The sequence below is a fragment of the Marmota flaviventris genome, chromosome 6 (genome assembly GCF_047511675.1).
Source record: "Marmota flaviventris isolate mMarFla1 chromosome 6, mMarFla1.hap1, whole genome shotgun sequence".
Taxonomy (NCBI): domain Eukaryota; kingdom Metazoa; phylum Chordata; class Mammalia; order Rodentia; family Sciuridae; genus Marmota; species Marmota flaviventris.
In genome coordinates this window covers 88,719,913-88,745,107 of record NC_092503.1, presented here as the reverse complement: position 1 = coordinate 88,745,107, position 25,195 = coordinate 88,719,913, and the positions used below count along the sequence as shown (strand labels likewise).

Here is a 25,195-nt window from a genome sequence, read left to right as displayed (position 1 = left end):
AGGAGTCAGGCTAGTGATTTGTGGATGTGATTTGGTACCATATTTTACTCCTTAGACTTTGCACACAAAAATATAGGAGAATAAATATTTTAATCTGTTTAATATATTCCAAATAAAATTTGATATTCTCATATTGTATAGACTTTTGCTATATAATTATCCCAACTACTAAAGGGAATAGATTTCAATTATATTTCTCAGAATTAAGTATACTCCCTTGATGACATTTGCTGTGTGGATGCTTTAGTAACTCATGTTTAAAAACACTGAAAGAGCTGTCAGCATTTGGATGAACATCAAAGATGTTATATATTAGTTTGGCTATTCACGAAATGATAATAGTTTTCCCAAGGGTAGGAGGGAAGAGTTTAATCTAGAGCCAAGATTGTGTCAGTCTTATAAAAACTGACACAACTCTTTGTAATTATATTGTAATTAATATTTGGTGTGTTAAGATTTTAACATTGTTTCTTCTTAGAAACATTAGGAATTTACCATCCTAAGTTGGCCTAATCAGCCAACTCTCCTTGGATACATATCTTTCAGCAGGTGATTTTTTTTTTTTAACTGCAGACGAAACTGATTACCTTTTCATCTCTTGGTTTTTAATTACTGCCTAAGTCAATCAAATAAAGGCTTCATGTGCTTCTATAACATTAAATTGTTTCAAAAACAGATAAAAGAAGTGGAAGTGATAAATACTTTAATTTCATTCGTCTACCATAGAGAAGAGTCAGAAAGATTTGGGGGAACATTGAGAATTGGTGATGTGTAATTTTTTGTACTAATGCTTTTTGAACATTAGTTATAATAATTTATATTGAATTCTGATGATTTTAATCAAATGATAGCTCTATAAATGAAAAATTTTTAAATGTCTATCACTTTTTCTATTTAAAATAAAATTAGATGATAAAATTTTGCATGTATGACATTTAGTCTTTATGAAATAATTAAAAAATGAATAGGTACATAATAAATAGTTATGGGTCACCACAAATATATCTGGTATTTTAGTTTAAACATAGTCATGACTTTAAAAGTGAATCCTAGGGGACTGGAGGTGTAACTCATTGGTAGAGCTAGTGCTATTTAATGTGTAAGGCCCTGATTTTAACCCCAAGGATACAAAAAGAAAAGAAACAATTGTTTATTTTTTTAAATAGGTAACAAGAGAATACTTTTTCTGGAATTAGGGTGAATTCAGTTTCTTTGAATAAGTACCATAATAGTTTTCATTATAAGTATTTTGAGATCCTTTGAGGTCTTCAGCCAAAAACTTCTATTAGCATGCACTGATTTCCCAGTATGGATGGTTTTCATTCAACCATTAACAAGCTCATACCATCATGTATAAAGACACAGTTTCTACCTATTGTGGCTTAGATCTGGTGAGAGAAACAAATCATGACATGAACAATCATTTAAATGAATTTGTGATAGACACTTTAAGACAAGTACAAGACACTTTAAGCCTGGAATAGGCAACTCATGTGGAGAATCAGGGAAGGTGAAGCATTATTTCCTTACCACCAGTTTGGCTGTAATGTAGAGATTGTTAGAAAGTTCTTCAGATAAGCAAAAGTGACGAGGAAACAGTAGGAATGGAGAGAAATGGATCCAAATATACTTTGGAGATAAAAATCAACCAGACATGGTAGCTAGATGTAAGGGGAAGTTTGAGAGAGAAGAGCATAGACTATGAGTTCTAAATATCTAGGAGGAAAGAGCTAGGAGGGTGTCATATGGATTTAGTGAGGTGGGGAATGGTGGAATTACAGTTCAGCTTTGGAGGGAGGGTCCTGAGTTCAGTGTTCAATGTGCTAAATTTCAGATGCCTGTGAGATAGCCAAGTGGATCTGTCAAGCAGGCAACTGCACTTTGGATTTATATGTAGCCCAGAGACAAACTGAGGCTATAAATGTAAAAATAATGATTCCTGATCTACAGAATCTGAAGCCCACAAGCATATGAGATCATGGCGAGAACATGTGAACTGAGAAGAAAATGAGCCTAAAATCACCCAAATGTAAATTACACTTGCAGGTCAACAAAAGGAGGAAGCAGAAGAAAAGACTAAGAATCATTAATAACTTTTGGAGATTTAAAAAACTGCAATATTATTTTGAGTTTCAGATTGAGTAGGGATTCCTGTATAATGTAAATATCTAAAAATCAAGAGATTTGACTTCCAACACCTTGGATTTCCTGGGACTTTTTTATGATCTAGAAAAAGTTGATTTTTCCTATCACTTGACAATATTATGAGAAAACACTAAATATCTATGATACTAAAAGTTAAATATTATAAATAGACATGTTTGAAACAAATGTCATAGTCATGTGTTTTCTTAAAAGATACAAAGCTACTATCCACCACCAAAAATGTTTTATTTATGAAGTTTATATATATAAAGAGGTATTTTTTTCTTCCAGCTTGCAGATACTGTTACCTTGTATTTATGGTTGTTTGGTGAAATGTAGTTCCAATTGTATGGGATGTTTTAACTGGGAGTGAATGTTCCATCTCAGGCCTGGTTTGGAACTTCCTTTTATTCTTTTCTGGAGTTAGCTACAAAGATAAACCAGCCAGTGAGAGGCAATTCATCATTATTAATACATTGCATAATTTAACCTTAGAAGAGCTCAAATCACTTAAAACTTTCTTTGTTTTGATGAATGAAATGTGTATTAATTTTCACAACATTCTTTGTGAGACAGGTGTGCTCAAATCTGTATCAACATGTGTCTTCTTTCCCTTACAGGGTTCCATAGGGATGCAAGGCCCCCAAGGTCCACCTGGAAAAGAAGGTCAAAGGGTAAGTACACTTGGAACAGCTGGTAGGCATTGCTAGCTCAGGGGATAATTATTTCTGCATACTAAAAGAAATACAAAATATAGCAAGCAGATGGTCATATAGAGAGTATCAACTACCCAAAGGCTGAAATTTAAGATTAGAGATTTTGACAGAGGTTTTACTTCAGAAAAAGTAAAGCACCACATGTAAAAAGGTAATTATTTGGGTAAAATGAAGTAGCCATAATTTGATCTAGAGCACTTTGGTCATAATTTCTGTTAAGTTAATCAATGTCATAGTGGAAGTCCAGCCCATTCATGAATTCTATAAAAACTGTGGCTATTAACCACATTGTTTAGCCAAATTTAATTATTGATACTAGTAACTCTTTGTTGCTTTCCTTTAAAGCATTATGCCTTTAACTGAAGTAAAAGAGTACATGAATACATTGTAAGTGCAATTGGAAGTATTTCAATGACCTTCTATCTAGTCCATTCTTGTCATTCACCAGAAAAAGGTAGCTCTGCTGTGTTGCTACAGCTGGCTTTCTTGTGGCTTACTATTGTTACTACCATTTTCAAATCAGTTTGAAATTTCAAAACATTTGTATAGGATTTCTCATTTGACTACTTATGAAAAGTCTGTGCAAAATAGAACTGGTACTATTCTAAGGTTAAGGACTTCTGTAACCTTAGAGATGAGGATTCTGTGACTTAGGGGTTTAGATGACTTGTTTAAACTTGGACTTCTAATTCTGAATCCTATGTTTTCTTTTAGTGTCCCAGTATATTAACCCCAAATCCATTCTTAAGTCATTCTCATTTATTATTCCCTGTTCTGTCCTATTGTAAAAAGTCTGTTTCCTTAAGTACTTCAGAGTCCTTCAAATATTTGAGGGCTAATAACTATATTTTATTAAGGTTTACTATTTTTTAAACTAATAAAATCCCAATTCTCTTAACTCTTTCTTTTGCCATGAGGCTTCATGACTATCTTACAGTCTGACACTGTTTTCCAGAAAACACTCACTGGCTGGAAGGTGTCAGGAATGGGACTGGACACATGTGGCTTCATTTAGAGCAGAGTAAACTGTGGCAAGCAGGCCCTGTACCAGAAGCAGAGTACTATTTTCTATTCCAATCTAAGATTGAGCCAGGGCTTCTTTTCCTGTCATCACACCATTGATTGGTACTACATGTGGTCAACTAAATGTCCCTCTCTTTTGCCTTAATGAAAACTTCTGGCATCAGATCTTCCTTCTTTCTGTTATATTGTATAGTTGCTTTTTGAATTACAGAGTAGGAACTGATCCTTGATGTTTTTATATTTCATCTTCTGGATTTTGGTCCCTAATACCATTTTATTGCTTGGGAGTTATTTTGTAGTAATATTGTTGTTTAAAAATTTACATCCTGTTTTCCAGTGAAATAGCTCCCAGCTCTCTGTGCTCACCTTATGTCTTCATTTACATCATTAATAAATTCTTACCAGAACAGGCCTGACAACCCTGTGTAGAATCAGTGTAGCCTCCCCTCTTTTCTACCATTGATATTCTTGTGACACGATAATCAAATCATGTACAATGCACTTGAACTCTACCTCCTCCCCACCCACATTTCTTAATTTGGTTTGTAAGATAATTATGAGAGACATGTCAGATACTAGTTGAAATGAAAATATATTCAAATGAGGCTTTTTAAAAATAATATGCTTCAAATTGAAATTGTACCCTATGAATGCTTGCATTTCAGAAGATAGGTTTAAGAATAAATTAAACTTATGTATTTTTCATGATAATTATGGAGGCAATTATTTGAATTGTAAAGTTCACTCACTATTTGATGCAAATTTACTTCATTTATAAATATGTATAATCCGGAAAAATTTATATTACTTTTCTATCAAGTATAACAGTGTCAAAAACTAAAGAATATCATAGAATTTTATGGTCACTGTTAGGCATAATTTGTCATTATTGCTACTGTTCTCACTCAAATGCTATATTAATCAAAGGAAGTAGCTATAACAGGTATTATTGACATACATTATACACATTTACAAATCATTTCCAACTATGCTTAGTGATTTGTTCTACTTTATAAGCTACTGGAATGAGACTCAAATTACTTTAAGAAATGAGTATTCTTACAAATGTGGTCACCTAAACATAATGGTGACACTAAAGGCTATCACCATTTCTTCTCTATTCCAGAGGTAAATGACATTCAGCTTTTAGGCACATACATAGATTCATATGTGTATGAGTGGATGTGTGTATATATACACATTCATATCTTTTGAGAGCAAATACTAATGATTTTTCCCTTTCATTGCAGTTTGCAATAGGATACAATAATTAGAAAAAAAGTCTATGAATTTAAAACAAAATTTTTATTGAACCACTGTCAATAAGACTCTTATATTTTGGCTACAGGTGTTTGACCAGAAATTTACTATCATTAAGGTTATTTCAATGAAGTATAAAGTTTGTGGCAAGTCCTGTGTACTTTACTTGTAGATATAATGTCTTTAAGGATAACATTTAATTTTAGACAAATCAGTAATATCTTGGTTTTCCTTAGTGAGTAGCTACTGCTCTATACTTTGAAAAATAACCAACATCATAGAAACATGTTAATATTACTAACATTATTTTTATTAAGACATAAGTAATCTGAACAAATGATCTTTTTTCTCTTTAATTCTTTGTGTAAATTTTTTTCGTGAGCACAATAGGAATACAATAGTTCTCAAGTACAACATCAGAATTCTGTTTGTAGTTTTTAGTTGATTATATCTTTTTGTTGTCTTTTAAGCCACTAAATCTTCATTTGTAAACTATTAATTAAACTACATTTATTAAACTACATTTTAATAAAATGTAGTAGTAATGTTTTTCTAACAACTGCTCTTCAACAGTGTTTTGTGACAATATATCTGGGATTTATATGTTTCTTAACCTATTTCTTTTTTGAATATTTTATATGATGTTGATTTTTTTTCTTTTTCCTTTATTGACTCTTTGTAGTCCTGCAAGTGAAACATTTAGATGGCACATTTTTAAGTCTTATACACTATATAGATCAACATAACTTTTAGAATTCAACTAACATTAAATATTGACTTCATACTACAGCTGTGAGTGTGTTGGAGAATAGCATGGGGTTCTACCCACTAGAAGCCTAGAGGGTGTACAGCCCATGAGGATAGAAGAGGGCTAGGAGGGAAGTAGGACATGTCAAGGGTAAGAAATTAAAAAGAGAGAGTTTGAAGTTTTGTGGAGGGTTCAGCAGTTCTAAAATTTGGAACTAAGTCAGCAGAAAGATGTTGGATAAGAGAAGTGGTTGAAATTGGTACCTTTGAGAGGGAACCCTTTATTGAATAATTGAGAAGGTATTGGAAAGGAAAATTGGAAAAACAGTTATAATGAAGTTAGAGGGTCAATTGTGAGGAGGAAGAGGCAGCAATGCATAATCTGGTGGAGGGTTAAGGACAGGAACTGGATGGAAACCTAGAGAAGTATCTTACTAAAAAGTGGAATATTTCAGGTAGCTGAGCATGTTCATGGATGTGAATGTGAAACATCTCAAAAGTACTGGCATTGGTAAAAATTTAGAGATGTAGATTCTTTTAGGATTTTTTAATATTCCTAATAGAATCTCCCTGAATAAAAAGAAAATTAAAAATATTTAATATAACCTTGGGTTTTTCCTTTATAGTCACATTAAAAGCATGTCTGAATAATTTCAAAATTAAGTCTATAACTTACCTTGGTAATTTTAGAAGATATCAGTCTAGGGGCCCTGGGAAAACAATTTATCAATGAGTTAGCTAGTTTCTGTCATGCACAAAAAATTTGTGTGGCTTCACCAGATGACCCTTATTCTTATATTATTATCTAATTGTAATCCTGAACAGAAATTTATTTTATATTTCCTTTAACTTATCATTTGTCTCCCTCACTCCTGATCTCAAATTTTCCTCTTTGCCTGGTCCAGTCCTTTTCCCTCTTTAGGCAACATTCCTTTGATTGGCTCCTTCCAACATTTGGGGGCTGATTTCACAGTCTCTTGAAGTACTTGCTGCAAACTGCCTCTGAGGTAAAGATCCCTTGCATTCTAAACAGCACAGAGAACAGAAGGAGGTATCCCTTTGCACTAACCAGACTTGGTGGCAAAATAACTGGGTCCTGTTTCCCAGATGAGGTGGGATCCTGCAGAGGTATGGGCAGGACAGGGCCAGCAGCATGTCTGCAACACAAGTAGCATGAGGCTCTCCATGGAGGTCTCTGAACAGGCTCTGGGCCAGACCTGCCAGAATTTCAATCCCAGCTTGGCCACTCATTAGTGGTGTGATCTTAGATAAGTTCTGCAGCCTCTCTATGCCTATTTCCCAATTTAGAAAATGGAAATAATAATAATAATAATACCCAATAGGGCTGTTAGAAGGAGTATGCCAAGGCATGAGGTATATCATTACTTTCATACCAGCTTAGTGACCCACAGATGTTTGTTGAAGGGAAAACAAGCATATAACATCGTTATACAGGACTTGATTAAAGAAAGTGTATAATAAATAAATCAAGAGAATTTGTTGAAGTCACTGTTTTCACTATTGCTTCACTATACCCATTTTATTTGACTTTTACCTGAATTCTTACTTTCTCTGGATGTCCATGCTATGTTTTAATTCCCTAGAAACTTCATGAGGCTCAGTATGATATTAAAATTAAGCATATATAAAAGCTTACAAATGTTGATTATTTCCTTTCCCTTGAAGAAGAGATGAAGATTGATGTCCTCATTGTGGAGTAGCCAAGGGCTCAATTTGTTTTATAAATAAATTGTGTTGATCATATATGAATTTACCAGGAGTTTCATAAATAACACCTTGTTTTCATCTATTAGTTTGTTTTTGAATTTGTTTATATGCTTTACCTAAGACAAAACAAACAGTGACATAAATTATGTTTTAAAAATTATTGGGTTTATTGATCCCTATAGAAAAAAGTACATAAAAGTCATTTTTGCTCTGCTGAAATCAACACATACAACAGGACTCACCCACGCAAAATTTTCCTTAGACTGATTTGCTTTTATGGAGCTTAGTATATTTTTCAAGGGAAATTCTGCCTCTGTAACCCAGCCATGTTCATTGAAAGCTGTAGAGAACACAGCAAGCCAGAAGAATAGGTCAGACCTGCCTCACAATACAGTAAAAAGAAAATAACATTTCTTCTTACTTCAGGATGGCTTATTCCAAAGGGGCTAACCTCACAACAATATGCTTTACCTAATATGATCTCATAGTTCCAATGAAGCAGATTCAGGGTCTTAGAGAAACCACAAATTATTTGCAATTGAACATTCTTACACAGGTTTGATTTGTGGGGAGAAAACTTACAGAGAAAAGCACAAATAGTAATAAATTTCAGCTTCAGGAAATGTTTGATTAGTTACATAGAAAATGAGAGAGAAATATAAAGTTATCAACTTCTTTATGCATTAAAACCAGCATTGACCTTTAAAATGCACAGTGAATTTTCCCTACTTTCTGCTCCCCCATTGGAGCTATTAGGACTGGTGTCCTTGTACCAAAAAGGCATTTTACCAATAAAAAAAAATTAACTCCAGTCCTGAGTAGAATAAAAATATAGAAAAATAAGCATCATTGTTGGCTTGGATTATATATAATCTGTAGATAGTCATATTGAGGTGAAATCTTAGAGGTTCTGGATTCTACAACCATTGGTTCATGTTTCCTGCACACGTTGTAAACTTTCTAGCATACAGATGACGTCTTTTTTCATTGACTTTCTATGACATTTTCTCAGAATAGCTGCACTGGAAGAATTTGGGGAGTTTATAAGAAATATCATCTTTTAGCCTGTCTAACATTTCTAGATGGATAACTGAGAAATTGTGTACCCTGTTTAGGTTCTAGGCAAGAGCTACATAACTTCCCCAACATCTTGCTTGGATTTACAAAACCAAATATGAGGCTGGATAAAAATGACCAAATCTGTTTTTATCCCTGCATTCCTATTTACAGAGCTTCCTTAGCAGAATTTGGGTGATTGCTGGCTCCCAAAGCTGGATCAGATACAGCTGTTGAAGCAATGGAGTAACACAGGAAGGCAGGAAAGAGGCTATTACACATTAATGTCAAGCAAATGTCCGCAAGAGTGTAGTTGAGGAACAAGGATGAGAATTCTCTACTTTTACCTCTCACTTCGTTTCTGGTGGGAAATATATATCAACAGAACAAGATGTTGGGAGACAACTTCTCACTTAGTCTAATTAAAATCAGGTGGAAAAGAGACAGTACAAGATGTAGTGCAGACTTTGTGTGAACAGGTCTTAGATAAAGTTAAATATCGCAGCTAATGACAGTGTGCCTGTTGTCCATTGTGGTGAATTTCACTCTAATTAGTGGTCTCTGCAGTGTGCTTTAAAGCAGAAGAGAGAAAAAAAAGCCCTGGGAAGACTGTCAATGAAAGTAGAAAAAAGTAAAAGTTAGTAACCAATGATTTTGTTCCAATAATACTCATATAGATAGTAAAACCACAATGAGGTGAAGTTCTTACATTCATTCAAACAAAGAGCCAAATGACCCTGTTTGTATTGGGATAAAGTAACTATAAATTATCTCTGTTATTTGGATTAGAAAAAAGGACATGTTTCATATTTTTTCAAAGAGGATGCTGACTCTGAATGGCTTGTTTATTTATGTGCCTGACCCCTGGAGCTATGAAAGAAGCATACCATCTCATGGGGGCTCCTTTAAAGTGAAGACACTCAGTCCCTGAGGCCCAGATAGGCTGAACTTCAGAGACATGGGCCTGGGAGAGGGAGGGACCTATTTTTAGGAACATCAAACTGTTACATTTTTGAGCTGAAAGGAAATGATAGTGTCATTTCAGTTCACCAAATAAGGAAACTGAGGTCCAGAAAAATTCAGCAATTCTCTAGGGCTTCAAAGCTATTTATTCTCTTTATTCAATATAATAGGAAGTACTATCTATTTTGTAGTACTATACCAAAATTCATATATATCTTTAAAATGGAGAATATTGAGAATTTAACCAAAGCACTAACTTAAAACCAACTTTATTTTTCTTAGTACTATATGTTATACAGGAAAAGTATGACTAGTTACAGTTGATAATTTTGGGGTCCCAACACATTGGAAAGTGCACATTCTATCCCCCAGGCCCTGTTTATCCTACACCAGCAGTTAGGAACCATCATTGCCTGGCTAATGGGGATCTGGGGCTGCGAGTCTGACCTGTTCCCTTCCATCTGTGAGATTGGACTAACTCATGACTTCAGGCAAATAATTTCAAATTCTAATCTAAATTTATCTGTTTTTATCATAGTTTAGCCCTCAGGTCCTTTATGGAATTAAGCCAAAAGCACTTTGAATGCACTCTGGTGACAGGTGTTTGTGGAAATGTCTTATAAATGTTACCCACTTAGCCACAAAAAGGGAATCGGAGAAAGCACTCTGCCAGAATGGTCACTTCCTGACATGCCTGCATCCACATCTTAACTGTGTCTGCAGCACAGTGAATACCTTAGCAACCATTAGGTGCATTTGCCATGGGAAATGTCAAGTACAAAGTTATTTATCCATTTGGGAGAGAGTGAATCTATGTGTGGATGGCTGCCAATACCAAGAATTATTCACAAGTTATTAATCAATTTGTGAAACACAAACATAAGAGTTTTCAGAAATGCAAAGCATTTGGAACATGAAACACTTTTATGGCCTAATGACTTTGAAAGTCAGCAAATTATGTTTCCAATAAATAATCAAGCTCTCAACTGTTTTAAAACTCCATAGTATCTTGAGTTATCTTAGGTAACATCACAGAATTTCAAAAGCCAGTTTTACTTTATAGCAGTTTAGTTTTATCAACATATTATATTAAAAGTCTCAGGGGAGAGGAACAATTACAAAATAAATATGCTGCAATAATTCTAAGAAAAGTTGGAAATTTGTCTTCTCCATGATGTAATTTAATCAATAGTTTCTGGGCATAATAGTATTCAGAGTAATTATTGAATTCTCTTAAAATAGCTTTGAACTACTTTTCCTCATTTTCCTTAAAAACCAGTAAACTTTTATTTAGATTTTTGTCATGAATAGTTATGGATACATTTGATATCCATTTGACATTTTTAATATGTTCTACACGTATGTTTATATGCATGAGTGTGTTACCCATTATGCCTTTTAAATTCACATTAGTATAAAACATGCTGTTACCACTATATTATGTATCATTCATGGTTCCAACATCACTAAACACATAGCTTGGCCATTTGCAAAGCCTGATGTTTGTATTGCTTACATCAGAGATGTTAACAATGTGTCTATGGAATTATAAAGAAGAATGACAAAGGAATATTTTAAAGTGTGTTAGGATGCACATAAAATTCAATAAAATAAATACATATAATTTGTTTGCATTAAATAATGATATTTTACTTTTATTCAATAATGCCACCTTAAGAAACAAACCCTAGAATACATAATAAAAAGAGGGAGATACCATTGAAGAAAATAATACTTTTCTTTCTCTCATATTAAAGGCCACATCTTCATACTTTCCACTGGCCATGTTTAGCCCAGTGTTTCATATATTTTGCAAAAACAATTCCATAGCTTTGTGCATTGACTCAACTATATTTCTTGTTTATCTTCAAAAGCATTTATAAATTCAATCAAGCCAAAATCTCTATACTGAGAAGACAGAGCTAATAAGTAGAGAATAAAAGGCAAAAAATAAGCAAAAACACCTATATTGAGGGAAACAATTTTATTTGAATAAAAATCTTTCCTTTGAGATATCTGAGATCCCTTTTGTTTATTCAAGAAATATTTGAGTGCCTGTTTTTTGTGAGGTAACATGGAAGTTGGCCTAGGTTGAGTTTCCCTAAAAGCAGAGATTTCTTGAGATTTTTCTACAAGTGATTTATAAAAGAAATCTGTACAATAGTAAAGGGGAGGGGGAGAAAGAAGAGAAAATCATGAGCAAAATATGGTTTTGAAAGAAATCTCATCTAATCCCACAAAGTACCCTGGAGCACCATGGAGTTTGTCCCACCTTGAAGCAAGGAGCCAAGCAAGATACCCACCCACCACTCACCCCACCCCAGGTGAAAGACGGATAATCCTTATAAATTCCTTCAGGGATGACAGCCCCTGTAGATTAAGGTCGTCCACTGGGAAATGTGCCAGTAGCAGTGAACATCCAAGGCAGCCAGCACCAACCAAGCCTGGCACCAACTGCCTCTCCTCTGGAGGAGGAGTAAATAATTCTCCACATCATGAGGACAGGGGTCTCAATGGCCTTTAACAGAAGTGAAGACATGACAATAGCTTTGAAAATACTAGCCTTATAGAGAGTATTTTTTATGTTGGAGCAGGTGATAAATAAGTCTGATAAATAAGTAATTAAAGGGATAAATTCAAGACACACTTATAAAAACAAGCTTAGTGGCCAGATGGTACAGACATCGAGCAGAGCAAACATAGAGCAGAGGTAAGGAGCCAATGGACTTAAGTATCAAAAGTGATTCCTGATATAACAAATCTGAAATGATTATAGTTCCCTTAACCAAAGTGAAGAATACTAGAGGAAAACTTTCTTTTGGAGATGATTCCATTAAAAGTCTATAGCATTGGAGTTGTAAAAGGGACCTGCAATTGAAAGTGCATCAGTCCCTTAAAGCCTAGGTTAAAATTATAAGAAAAGGGACAGAATTTACTGTTAGGAAGCCATTAGATTATGAATGATAATCAAAGCTACCAGAGTGGGTGGGGTGGCCAAAGGACAGTCTGTAGAAAGAAAAGAACTCAAAGGTAGAATCTTGAAATTAGAATAGGAGTGGATTGGGAGATGAGCAAGAGGTTAAAATTATCAGGGAGGATGAGGCCTGAGGAAAGGCCATTGGTGATCTTGAAGGAGGCTAGTTTCCATGAGGGGCTGTGCTGTGCAGAGTCAGTGGGACATTACACAGGTCTTAGGATTACAGTATGCATGGAGAAAGTCAGAAGATTTTGCTCTATTACTCTCAGAAACAGGTATATATAGAGAGATGGCCTACGACCACTTTTGGAGAAGGCAAAGAAGAGATTTTCTTTTCATACTTGAATTAACATTTATAAGCTAAAGCAAAGAAATCAAAAAATAGAGATACTGAGGATGCAAATGACAGGAAACAATAGTAAATAACTCATATGTACCTAGAGGATGTTGAAATTCATGGCTCAAATATAAACAGGGTTCATCCTCTCTGTGTGGAAGACACATGCGAAGGGCAGAGGGACATGAGCACTTACTCCAGGGGTCACACTGGGAATAAAAGCATATTGCATAGTCATCTTACACAGAAAAACAGTTATCAGACTATGTATGATTGACAAAAATTTTTGCTATTTCTAGGAGATGCTGCTCTCAAATTGTTCATTGTTTCCAGGCCAATAAAATTTATAGCTACTACTTTTTCCCTTCATGAACAGAAAGCCCAAGCCAGTAAGGTAAATGCAGAGAAATAAAGTTGAGAAACCAAGCTAAAAGAAAGTGGAGACATTGAGAGAAGAAAAGGTCTATTACAGCAATTTCAGGATGTTGTTAGATTGTTTGAAATACTGGTAAAACTGTAGGCATTTCATTATACCCCTTCTTTCTGCACATCTTTTGTTTTATAAATACCACACGTATCTTAGAAGAACATTTCTTTCATTCACCATTTGTCTGAATTCATTTATTTGCTTTACAAATCCATTTTGCTAGAATACAACTCTAACTTCTTAGAAAACTTTGTTTTATTGGTATAACACAAATGATGCGAAGATAAAATACTGTCAAAATCAAATTTTTCTTATCTTTATTGCTTTTGGCAATTTTCACATTTTATATCTCTGCACTCATCCCATAAACCATCATTTATTTTTTTCTTAAATGATATAAAATTTCTAAAGCATGCTAATTAGTATCTTTCCTAAGCTAGGGAATGTCAAGGGAATGGTTTACCTTCTAAGTAGTCCTACCTGTGTCTTTTATCAATAAATCCTTCTGGTTATAGTTACAATTCTTCATATACTATACTGCTAACTAACTGTGAACTTAGCATCTTTTTCATGGGGAGCTGAAAGGACTGAACATGATATTCCTTTGCAGTTGTTGTCATGGAGATAAAATCCTTTTCAAAGTAAAGTAGGGATGGCATAAAATTACTAATTTAAAAGTTATGCTTCTCATTTAATATTGAAAATGGTACACTATTTCCTTTCATTTTGTCAAAATTGCTTGACTCGAGTATGTCTAATATACTTTTATTAGATAATTTCTCATACAAGAAAAACTGAAGCTAAAAAAATTAAATAGGTGAATTCCCCACAGCATTTATTAGGATGGGATTTCCATTTTTAATATTTTATTCTTAAGATTTATAACATTCCTAATTATTTCCCTCATGCTGTACCTCCATATTCTTTCTTTATATTTTGCTGTTCAATTTCAAATCTAATTACCTCTAATGAGTTTTCTTAAACACAATCTGTTTCTTCTCTCTCTCTCTCTCTCTCTCTCTCTCTCTCTCTCTCTCTCTCTCTCTTTACTTTGCCATATCATTTCCAACAATGAGACACACCTTTCAGCATGATTACAATTAGGAAGATGAACAGATCTACAAAACTTTCTTACATCTTATTGCCTATGATAAGATTTTGAAAATTTTGTAGACATTCTTTTTAAAAAAGTCAAAAAGGACAGGCTTAGAAAATAAACCTATAACTTAATAACTTCATTTTGATTGTATTACAAATCATCGGCATCACCACTTTCTAGAGATATTGCAAATGAGCTGAACTGCCATTAATTAGATGGGAAGAGTCAACTGATGGCAAAAAGGGGGCGATGGAAACAGTGCCTACAAAATCCTTGTGAGAACTAGGTGATGATAAAAGGAGACCAGGGATAAGGGACAGAGGAAAATGGACCAAACTTATCTATTTTCCTCATAGCCAACCTTTTTGAAAGTGTTTGCTTTCTTTTAAAGCATACTATAGACATTTTCCAACCACTTCAAGAAATTTAAAAGGAAGTAGAGGAATTGAGCGGATCATCCCCTGTAAATAGACAGGAGTCTCTAAATCATCAATTCAGTATAGTACAATCATGTTCAACTGTAGTACTGCTACCAGACTGTGTTATGTACAGAAAATATGTTTATGTTTAGCAATTTGGTATCTCTGTATAAATCAGCCCATGATCATGGACTTACCTGGTAGAATAGGCCATGGTTCATCCTTTGTGGAGGGTCATGGCTGCTGCAGGTTGCCTCTGAGTCACAAACATATAACCACATCACTTGTGACATTTTAAAGTGAGATTGTAAACTGTACTCTGCAAGAATCTGGTAGAATGTGATCATACTTTTTCTAAATTTTTTATTTACATTTTTAATCAAGGTAAAGAAGGAAAATTTATTTTTAACCCCAACTTATGACAAAAAAAAATTTCACTAGGTGATTGGACATCAAAATTACAATAGAAGTAAATTAAATGAGAGTCTTAGAAGTGAATCCAAAGACATGAAGACCGAAATAGTTGGTTTGAATTTTACTGTGACTTGTGATCACTCAGCTACTAAGCTCAGTTATTGATGGTAGAGCTTTAAATCTCAGCATGTTATCTGCAGTTGTATACTGGCTGATGAAGCAACTGAACCATAAAGCTGTAAGCAACATTTACACACAAAACATAAATAGGTTCAAAACCAAAGGGGTTTTTGGAAGAATGAACATTAATTTTAAAAAACCAATTAAGGCAAATGTTCAATACTGCATATTTAAGCATTCGTGCTTTGGAGATGCCTTATGAAATAGTTCTTTAGATGGCTGAGACTAGTAACAATTACAATTGCTGAGGCAATTGTAACCAATGACATCAGTTTGCTAAGAAATATTGAATGAATATGTAGAAAAGATTTCATTGCTTCACATGCTCAAAAACTAGTTAATAGCAACTTGAGATAAATAAAAGTAGCAAAATATGTTTACTGTGCCTTGATAAATGCATTGGCAACATTCCTGTGGCAATTCTTTGGCAATATTAAAGAATTTAATTTTCTTGACCTTCTTTGCCACCAACTCTAACCAGGTCTGCACTGCAGAAAACTATGAAGGATTACATTGTCAACAAATATGGTTTGAAGTTCAGTTCTCATACTGTAATGTGTTCTGATGGTGCAGCTGCAGTGATAGGAAAACATAGTGAATCAGTTACCCACATTAAGGGATCTGTTTGCCCCAGACTGTAGCACACAACTTTCTTCAAGAAAGCCTTGCTACAAAGAAATGTCCACTAAATCAAACAGTTGGAGAAATTGGCCACAACAAATATTATTGCATAATGAGGTTCCAATGCCATCAGGTGGAAAATTTTTTCAAGAATGTTGAACAAAGAATGAACTCATTGTTCCTTCAAGTTAAGAACATGGCTTATCCTTACTTTCTAAAAAAGAAATTAAATGGTTTGAGAAACAAACTTGCCTACTTGTCTGATATATTCAGTATTTTTGGTATTATCAATATGTTCACTTGAAGAAAGAATGTGATATATTTTTCAATGACAGAAAAAAAATAAAATGCAAAATCTGAAGGCTCTAGAGAATGTTATAAAATATTTTCATAGCTTTACAATAATTATCAAGGAAATAAGTGATGATCTGGATATCATCAGTGAAAGTTATCACCAAGGATTTTTAAAATATGGTTGAATGTTTTGAATCTTATATTCCAGCAAAAGAAGATTCATCTTTGAGAATTCCAGGAAGCCATATTCATTTATTTTATTGGGAAATAATTTGAATTTAATAAAATATGCATAGGATAGGTTGCTAAAACTGGCTACTAATGAGGGATTGAAGATGAATTTTAAAAATACAGCATCATTTGCTCTTTATAACTTTTTAAAATTAAAGTTATAAAGAATATTCTGAGCTTGCTGAAATTAGTTCAAAATCTCTTCTTCCAATCTTTTCAACATGCTATTAAACTTATTTCTATACTGAATATCATTAAAACAAAGCTATGAAGCAGTTTAGATAAAATTTGTCCCCTAAAAGAAGGGTTATTGTAATTCACCATAGGTTAGAAATGATAATAAGCAAGAAGCAAGCTCATTTTTTACATCAAAAATTTCACATATGGGGTTGGAGTTGTAGCTCAGTGGTAGAGAGCTTGCCTTGCACATGTGAGGCACTGGGTTCAATAGTCAGCACCACACACAAATAAATGAATATATAAATAAAGGTATTATGTCCATCTACAATTAAATAATATTTTTTAAAGCTTCACATATAAATATAAGTGTTAATTCACTCCAAGAGTGCAAATAGGCACTTAATATGGGAATAACTATTTCAATCATAACTTTGTTTTATTATTATTGCAAAATGATAAAGTTACAAATCTAATGAAGAATCTTTATTAGTATATATCTATATAGATATATAGATATATACTTTCAACAATAGTAACATATTTTGTAATTTTGTTCCTTTTTCCTTCTGTTTGTTTACATTTATTAAAGTATAATTTAAAACGTATGGGTATATATATGGGTTATATTGATTATAGATAGGCTAAAACTATAACCACAAAAACTTTCATCACTAGCAGAAGGATTTTTTTTACTAGTTTAGCTTTTTCAAATTGTATCTTGTAATAATGAAGAAAACATGCACTTGGCCAGGTCAACTCTCAGAATTAACCAGTAAATATGCAATGAGTTCTCAGCTATGCAATGCATGCTGAAAGGGCTTAGAACGCAGACAGCCATGTTCTATTTTAAAGTGAGGGTAGTGTGTTTCAGTATCTGTTCTGCTTTATTCCTGCGTACCTAGAATAGTTATCTGGGAGTCTACACATAGGGCAGGAAAACCAGTGGGACTGAAAGTGATTTTTGTAAATGGAATCTCTGAAAATATTTTAAGAGGAAAGAGCCATTCCCTCCCTCTTTCGGGAAAGAACATAAAACGAAAGTGAATGGGTAAAGTGTGAAGAATAGTCTGACTTACATTTTTAAGATCTGAAGATCCACTTTACACAATGGATTTAAACAGATGATTTACTGTATGACCACTCAGAGCTAAAATATCTTAGAGCTCAGCAAAAAGGGCAATTATGAGATAGATTCAGGCATGCAGACAGGCAAACAATAAGACAGAGTTTAAGGTATCCAAGAAAGAACTTGAGAGGATAACTAATTCTAGGGCTGAATTTAGGCTCATATGGCCAGGCTATTTTCTTCTTCTTCTTTTTTTAGGTAGGAAGAATATACCTAAATTTGGCATGGCTAAAGCTGACTTAGTCAGAAAACTGCAAAATTTCAGAGAGGCTTCCTGTGCTATAAGTAGAATGGTGTTGGTGAAGCCAGAGCAACCAACAATCTTGCCAATGGAAGGAGCGCCTTCCACTGCTTCTTTGGTTTGTGCCTTGTCTGAAGATCAGGTTCCTTGACTTCTTTATTAATAAAATGTTAATCTCTGTATAACTTTACCAAAGCAAATTCTCTAAAGGCATGGATTTTGGAGTCAGAGAGACTCCTAGGTGGGCCCTGGCTCAGTGACCCTGGGAAATTATCTAGCATTTCTGAGTCTCAGCTCTTCCATTTTACAACCAAAATAATATTAATGGTAATTCATGATCTAAGCCCAAAGCAATGATTGGGGAAATAACATGTAAAGTAGCTATATAGGGCCTATACTAACATGACAAGTGTTCATACTTGCTAATATTATTCTTATAATACTAACTTATAGTATTTGAGCACATGATCTAGCATTAGAATTATGAAAATTTTAGTGTTTCTTTAAGAATCTCAGAGATTTTTCTGTATTTGTTATCTACCACAGTTGCCCAGATTGTACTCCAAAGAAGTGTGATCAGCCAACAGCTACCTGGGTGAAATCCAGCCTAGCCAACTAACCACAGCCCCACTAATCAACTGTGGCTTAGGTGCAGAGGTGTAGCTACTGAAAGCCTTTTCCTCACCAGCACAGACACAACCTTATCTACTAACTGGGCCCTGTCTCCTGACTCAGTTAGTACCATCCTATGAGATTTGGTGGGCTTTCCCATTTAATAAATTGCTAGAAAATAAGTGCTTAGTATATTTACACGACCCCAAAAAAACATTTTTTATTCTAATGATATTCTAAAACAGTTCCAAAAGTTTCTTCTCTTTGACACCAGATATATGCTTGTAAAATTAGAAGCATGTGGGAGCTATTTACAACATAGGATGGCATGGTACTTTTTCAAATGTTTTGTGGACTGCAGATGCTTCATAAAGATTCTTCATTATTTATCCTTCCATTTCTTGATGATATGAAATATGTCAGAAGTACTTGTAAGGTCACCATATATCTAGATTCCTGCAAATGTATATTCTTATTTCAAAGCTCTAAGAAACTGATATTTTGTATCAGTAGACCTAGATTTAATATCAACTTTATAAGTTTATATTTGAAACTCCATTTAAAAATATTTGCTGCTATTGTGCTATCAGAGAGAATTTCAATTAGATTCCCAATATTGTGTTGTAAAATTCAGCTGAATAAATTAAAATATTGGAAGTGAGTTATGTTACTGCGGTACTTGCCATATGTTAATAATTGTATTGACATTTACAGGATAAGGTTTTCCTAGCAGAGAAAATTAGAATAATGATAAACAAACTGATTCCTTTGGTTTTTAATTCTTTTATTGGTAAAAGACAAGCAATACTAGACTTCAGTGTACACAATCTCAAAAAATAATTAATCCTTTTGCCCTATTATATGATAAATGGTTTTACAATGTTTGTATTTCTGTGTTTTTATACTGTGAAATATTTTCATTTGCAAATGTTATCTAGACACAATGAAATTCAGCATTAACAGCAATTAAAAACAATGAACTACACATACACACAAAGAGGACAGGTGTTTAAATTTAACATTGAGATATGTGTAATATATATCTCAAATTACATAGATCAGAAGAATAACACCACGGATCAGAAAGATAACATCAAACTCATGACAGTAATTACCCCAAGGAAGAGGAAAGGGAAATAGGACTAGAGGTGCTCAAAAAGGATTTTCATTTAACCTACAACATTTTATTTATTACCAAAAAAAAAAAAAAGACTTGAAAAAGTATTGCAAATTATTGCCAGTTGTTATTTCTATGCTCTGGAAAAATAATCATTTGCTGGGTTACACTTTTTTGCACATCTGAATTTTTTTTTTTTAACTTTGAAGCTTTTACTTATATGAAAAAATTATCTGTTATTCATATGAAATTCAATTTTTTTTTAATTTTTTTTTATTGGTTGTTAAAAACATTATAAAGCTCTTGACATATCATATTTCATACATTAGATTCAAGTTGGTTATGAACTCCCAATTTTACCCCAAATACAGATTGCAGAATCACATCGGTTACACATCCACATTTTTACATAATGCCCTATTAGTAACTGTTGTATTCTGCTACCTTTCCTATCCTCTACCATCCCCCCTCCCTCCCCTCCCATCTTCTCTCTCTACCCCATCCACTGTAATTCATATCTCTCCTTGTTTATTTTCCCATTCCCCTCCACCTCTTCAGGTAAAACACTATTCAATTCTGAAAACTTCACTTCTAACCCTGACAGTCATCCTGCCAGACCTTACCATTGTCAAAAGGGGAAACAAGATAGCCAGTGACTGTATCCCACCACTATTTGAAAAACATTTCTGTGACCTGTCTTTCCTTTAACTTATCCAGTATTGACACATTTGAACTAAGCCTTTATTTTAGGCTAATAGGTTGCCCTCAATAATACTAGATTTTAGGGATTAGGGCTATAGCTGAATGGTAGAGTATGTGCTTGGCATGGCAAGGCTCTGGATTCATTCTCCAGCACCAAAATAAACAAATAAACGAAAGTAATAATAATAATGCTAAGTTGAAAATAGAAACTTTTGGGTTGATTTTTCATAGGTATCTTCCAGGAATGTAATTAATTCATTGGATATACATATGAAGTTTTTGACCACCTTCTCTATGCCCACATGCAATTTCACTTCTCTGGGAAGGCTAGGAACTTTCTTGGCAGAATAAGTGAATATTTATGGAGAGTCAAATGAGTTTACAGTCTATTGATGGGGTGAAAAAATATAGAAATCTCTTTACAAATTTAGGTATTTCTTTTAAAGTTAATGTCTCATGCGTATTCACATATACCAGCCCACTGTCTTTAGACAGGTTTGTTTTTATTTATTTTGATTCCTAAGGTGGAAATAGGTGAGGCTGATATATTATGTGACTTGGCCAGGTTTGCTTGTAAGTTAATGAATAAGAGAAAGTTCTAATGTTTAGTTCTCTGGCGTCTTATAATATACATTTCTTTTCCATCCTATTTTTAATTGTTAAGCCAATGAGCAATGGGTTGTATTTTGTCATAAACATACATCAGAATCTATATACACCTCAATTGAACATATACCTTTCTAAAATGTAGAACATGACCTTGGGCAACAAGTACACCACACATTTAAAGTATTCACAAATAGGAATAAGGCTACTTTAGACATCCAGAGCCATTCATGTATGTTCAAGTTTAATGTAATTTATAATCCCTGGAAATAATGGTGAACTACAATTCCCTTTTTGTGTGTCTCTAAATAGCCTTAATTTTTGTGTTAATGATACAGAGAAAAGAGAAAAATTCTAATACCAGACTATAAGCCCTTCATGGGTGGGATCTGTGTGTAATTCTCTCTTTTAACTCAAATATCTAATCTGTATTTAATAAGTACAAAAAGGTTTATCATTGATTCAACAATTTCTGGTTTTTTGGTTTCTTTATTTTCCTCCTCACTTGTGTCCTTCCTTGGCAAGTGGTTTCTTATTAAAGTAATAAATTTGTAATTTTGATTGTTTCCCACATGAGCCCTTGTAATTTTAGTTATTGATAATTATGAATGGGAATCCTCAAAGGAATTTTTTTTTTTTAATTTTTTATTGTTGGCTGTTCAAAACATTACATAGTTCTTGATATATCATATTTCACAATTTGATTCAAGTGGAATTTTGAAGATTAAATGAGTAAGTGTCTGTGAATTACTTCAGATGGTATCTGGCATTTACTGAGGGCAAGCACCTATCCATTGTAGGGACCCCATAAGTGTTTACTGAGTTGATTAATTACTCTGAGTATGTGCTGGTTGAAAGTGGAAAAAATGTTCTACAAAATGAAGTTGTACAAAATGTTCTACACTGACATTCCATCTTCAGGAGCATAACCATCCAAATGCACATGTAAATATTCCCATGTAATTTTAAATTTAGAGTTTTATAACATGATTGGATTTTTCTTTTTGCCTCTTGAGGTCTTGATGACACATAGATTTCATCTACTTGTGTTTTGAATGGATTTAAATCAGGTTTCTTTGAAAAGACTTACTCCAAATAATCATCTGGTAAATATGTTAGGGAAAGATAATGACATAATTTTCCTTAAATTCATTTTTTTTTCAGTTGGTTTCTCAGCCATGATCCAAGACTGAGGGCTTTTCTTTCATTAGCCTCTTTACATTCTCATTTGCGATGTCATTGGGACCTTTAGTTATCACAGGGCATCTTTGTAAGTTTTGATCCTGTATCTTAAAAGATATCTAAACTATGGCTTCATTTCCCATAAGGATGTCAAGTTATTGCTTGATCATAATACAAATGAGACTATAAATTGCATTTGCATATTTCTGTGTCTGATTGAAACCTTTTTTTCTCTTGTAAGGTCTTTCACTTGACTTAGGCCAGCCAACTGACATATTGCTCATTAATCAAACATATTAACTGTAGTAGTTAACGTTTTGAAATCTAACTTACCATCCTATCCGCCGGGACTAGTTCTTATTTTCTAAATGTGATGACATATGCTTCAGACACTGCTAATTAGGTCTTTCCCTTGAAAATTCACTCTGACATGTTTCAAGAACATTTTCCCCCTGAGTACGAGTTCATTAAATTATTAATATCCTGGTATAAGTCATGTAGGATTACTTACACAATGTAGCTTTCTCTGTTTTGAAAACTATTGTTCATAGTGTAGGATGAAATAGATCTCACTTCTTCATGTGTCTTTTCTGGGTAAGGATCAGGAAAAAATAGATATTATATTCAGTAATACACAATGTTAACATAAGGTCAAGGAAACATCTTGCACATTACTCTGGGTCATCTGCACAAATGTAAGGAAGTATTTTCATAAACAATCTAAATCAATAACCTAAAATCATTCTAGTCAGCTTCTATATTAAATGATGAGTTTGTAGTAGTTTTATCTTATATCTATTATAATTCTTATCCCTCAAAGATTTATATCTTTATTTATTTATTAGATATACAATTAAGTATAGCATAATGGTAATGATCAGAGACTATTCATCCAGGTTTCCTACATTCACTTCCTAAGTCTGTTGTTTATTAGCCACATGACCTTGTGTAAGTTACTTTGTCACTCTTTTGCCACATCTGTAAAATGGGAATCCTCAAAGAAATTTTGAAGATTTTGAGTAAATATGTGTAAATGACTTCAGATGGTACCTGGCATTTACTGAAGACATTGTGTTATCTACTGCTATTGGAATACAAATCCTGTAGGGACAGGATTCAAGGTATTTCCAAAGAATATAAAAGTACTTACCCATCATAAGGACCCCATAAGTGTTTATTGAATTAATTAATTAATAACTCTGAGTATGTGCTAGTTGAAAGTGGAGAAAATGTTCTACCAAATACAGTGAAGACAGATAAACATATGAGTTTAAAAGTCATAATGGAAATTTAGGTAGCTTGGAAAGCTAACTTTGCTCTATAGATTTTATGTATGTGTATATGTATATACTAGATGTAGCAAGGATGCTGGGAACAAGATGTGTTGGGAATTCTGATTAAAGGACACTTTCCTAGAGAGGAACAGAGGAAAAGTCAGAGGAGACATAAAAAGAATCTGGCAAGTGATCCACAGTTGGGATTAGAAGGACTGACTGTGGCACCAGTCTTTCCAGGAAATTATATCTTGTTCTAGGGAATGGAACTGACAGGAATCTAAAAGAGATAGATTAAGTACGGAGACCATATTACTTTTATCCAGTTATACTTTCAACTGACATTAGATATTAAGTTTAAGGAAAGGAAAAGTGACATTCAAATAAAAAAAATCCAGTATTTGTAAAATGGTATAGTACCAGGTGTTCAGGGTTTGAAGGTCATCAATATATTTTTTCAATATTTAAATCAATTGTGCAAGTAAAAGGAGGTATGGGCTAGGAAATGCCTTCTGAACACATTTGATCTGAAGTTGGTGAGAAAAGATGACTAAAGAGGACACACACATCTGAGACACGTTGGTGCATAAGTGTCCAGGGGGCTTTCCAGAATGTCCTATCTCATCTTATTGAAGATGTACAGACAGATGTATGTTTTCTGCCCATTTCCCCTCCTATCCACGTGACCCCTTCCACTCCAAAGAGAAAGCTGAAGAGAGTGATTAGAAGGAAGCACCTTTGAGAAGGAACAGTTCTAATTCCCTTCACTGGAAATCCTGAGCTCACTGAGAGCCAAACAAACAAGTCTATCCAAATAATCTTTGTATGAGTGTGCCTTTTCCCTCACATCTTCACCAACACTTATTTTTGCTTGTATTTTTGATAACTATCATTATGACTGGGGTGAGATGAAATCTTAGAGTAGTTTTGATTTGCATTTCTCTAATTACTAAAGATGTTGAATATTTATATTTATATATTTGTTGATTGCTTGTATATCTTCTTCTGAGAGTGTCTGTTCAGTTCCTTAGCCCATTTATTGGTTGGGTTTTTTGTTTTTTGGTATTGAATTTTTTGAGTTCTTTATATATCCTGGAGGTTAGCCGCTCTATCTGATGTGTATTTGGTAAAAATTTACTCTCATACTATAGGCTTTCTCTTCACCTCAATGATTGTTTCTTTTGCCGAGAAGAAGCCTTTTAGTTTGAATCAGTCCCATTTATTGATTCTTGATTTTATTTCTTGTGCTTTAGGAGTCTTGTGAAGGAAGTTGGGACCTAATCCAACATGATGAAAATTAGGGCCTACGTTTTCTTCTATTAGGTCCTTGATCCACTTTGATTTGAGTTTTGTTCATGGTGAGAGAAAGAGGTTTTATTTCATTTTGCTGCATATGGATTTCCAGTTTTCCCAGCACCATTTGTTGAAGAGGCTATTATTTTTCCAATGTATGTTTTTAGCACCTCTGTCTAATAGGAGATAACTGTTTTTATGTGCTGGTGGGACGGCAAATTGGTG

The 25,195-nt window shown here is 33.7% G+C and overlaps 1 protein-coding gene across 1 annotated transcript in view; it reads left to right on the top strand.

The window, feature by feature from the left end:
* Col19a1 (collagen type XIX alpha 1 chain) overlaps nt 1–25,195 on the top strand; it is a 312,219-nt gene that overhangs the window by 149,744 nt on the left and 137,280 nt on the right. The window contains exon 14 of the mRNA XM_027928313.2: nt 2,766–2,819. Coding sequence (XP_027784114.2) covers nt 2,766–2,819 — 54 coding nt within the window. The remainder of the gene's footprint in view (nt 1–2,765; nt 2,820–25,195) is intronic.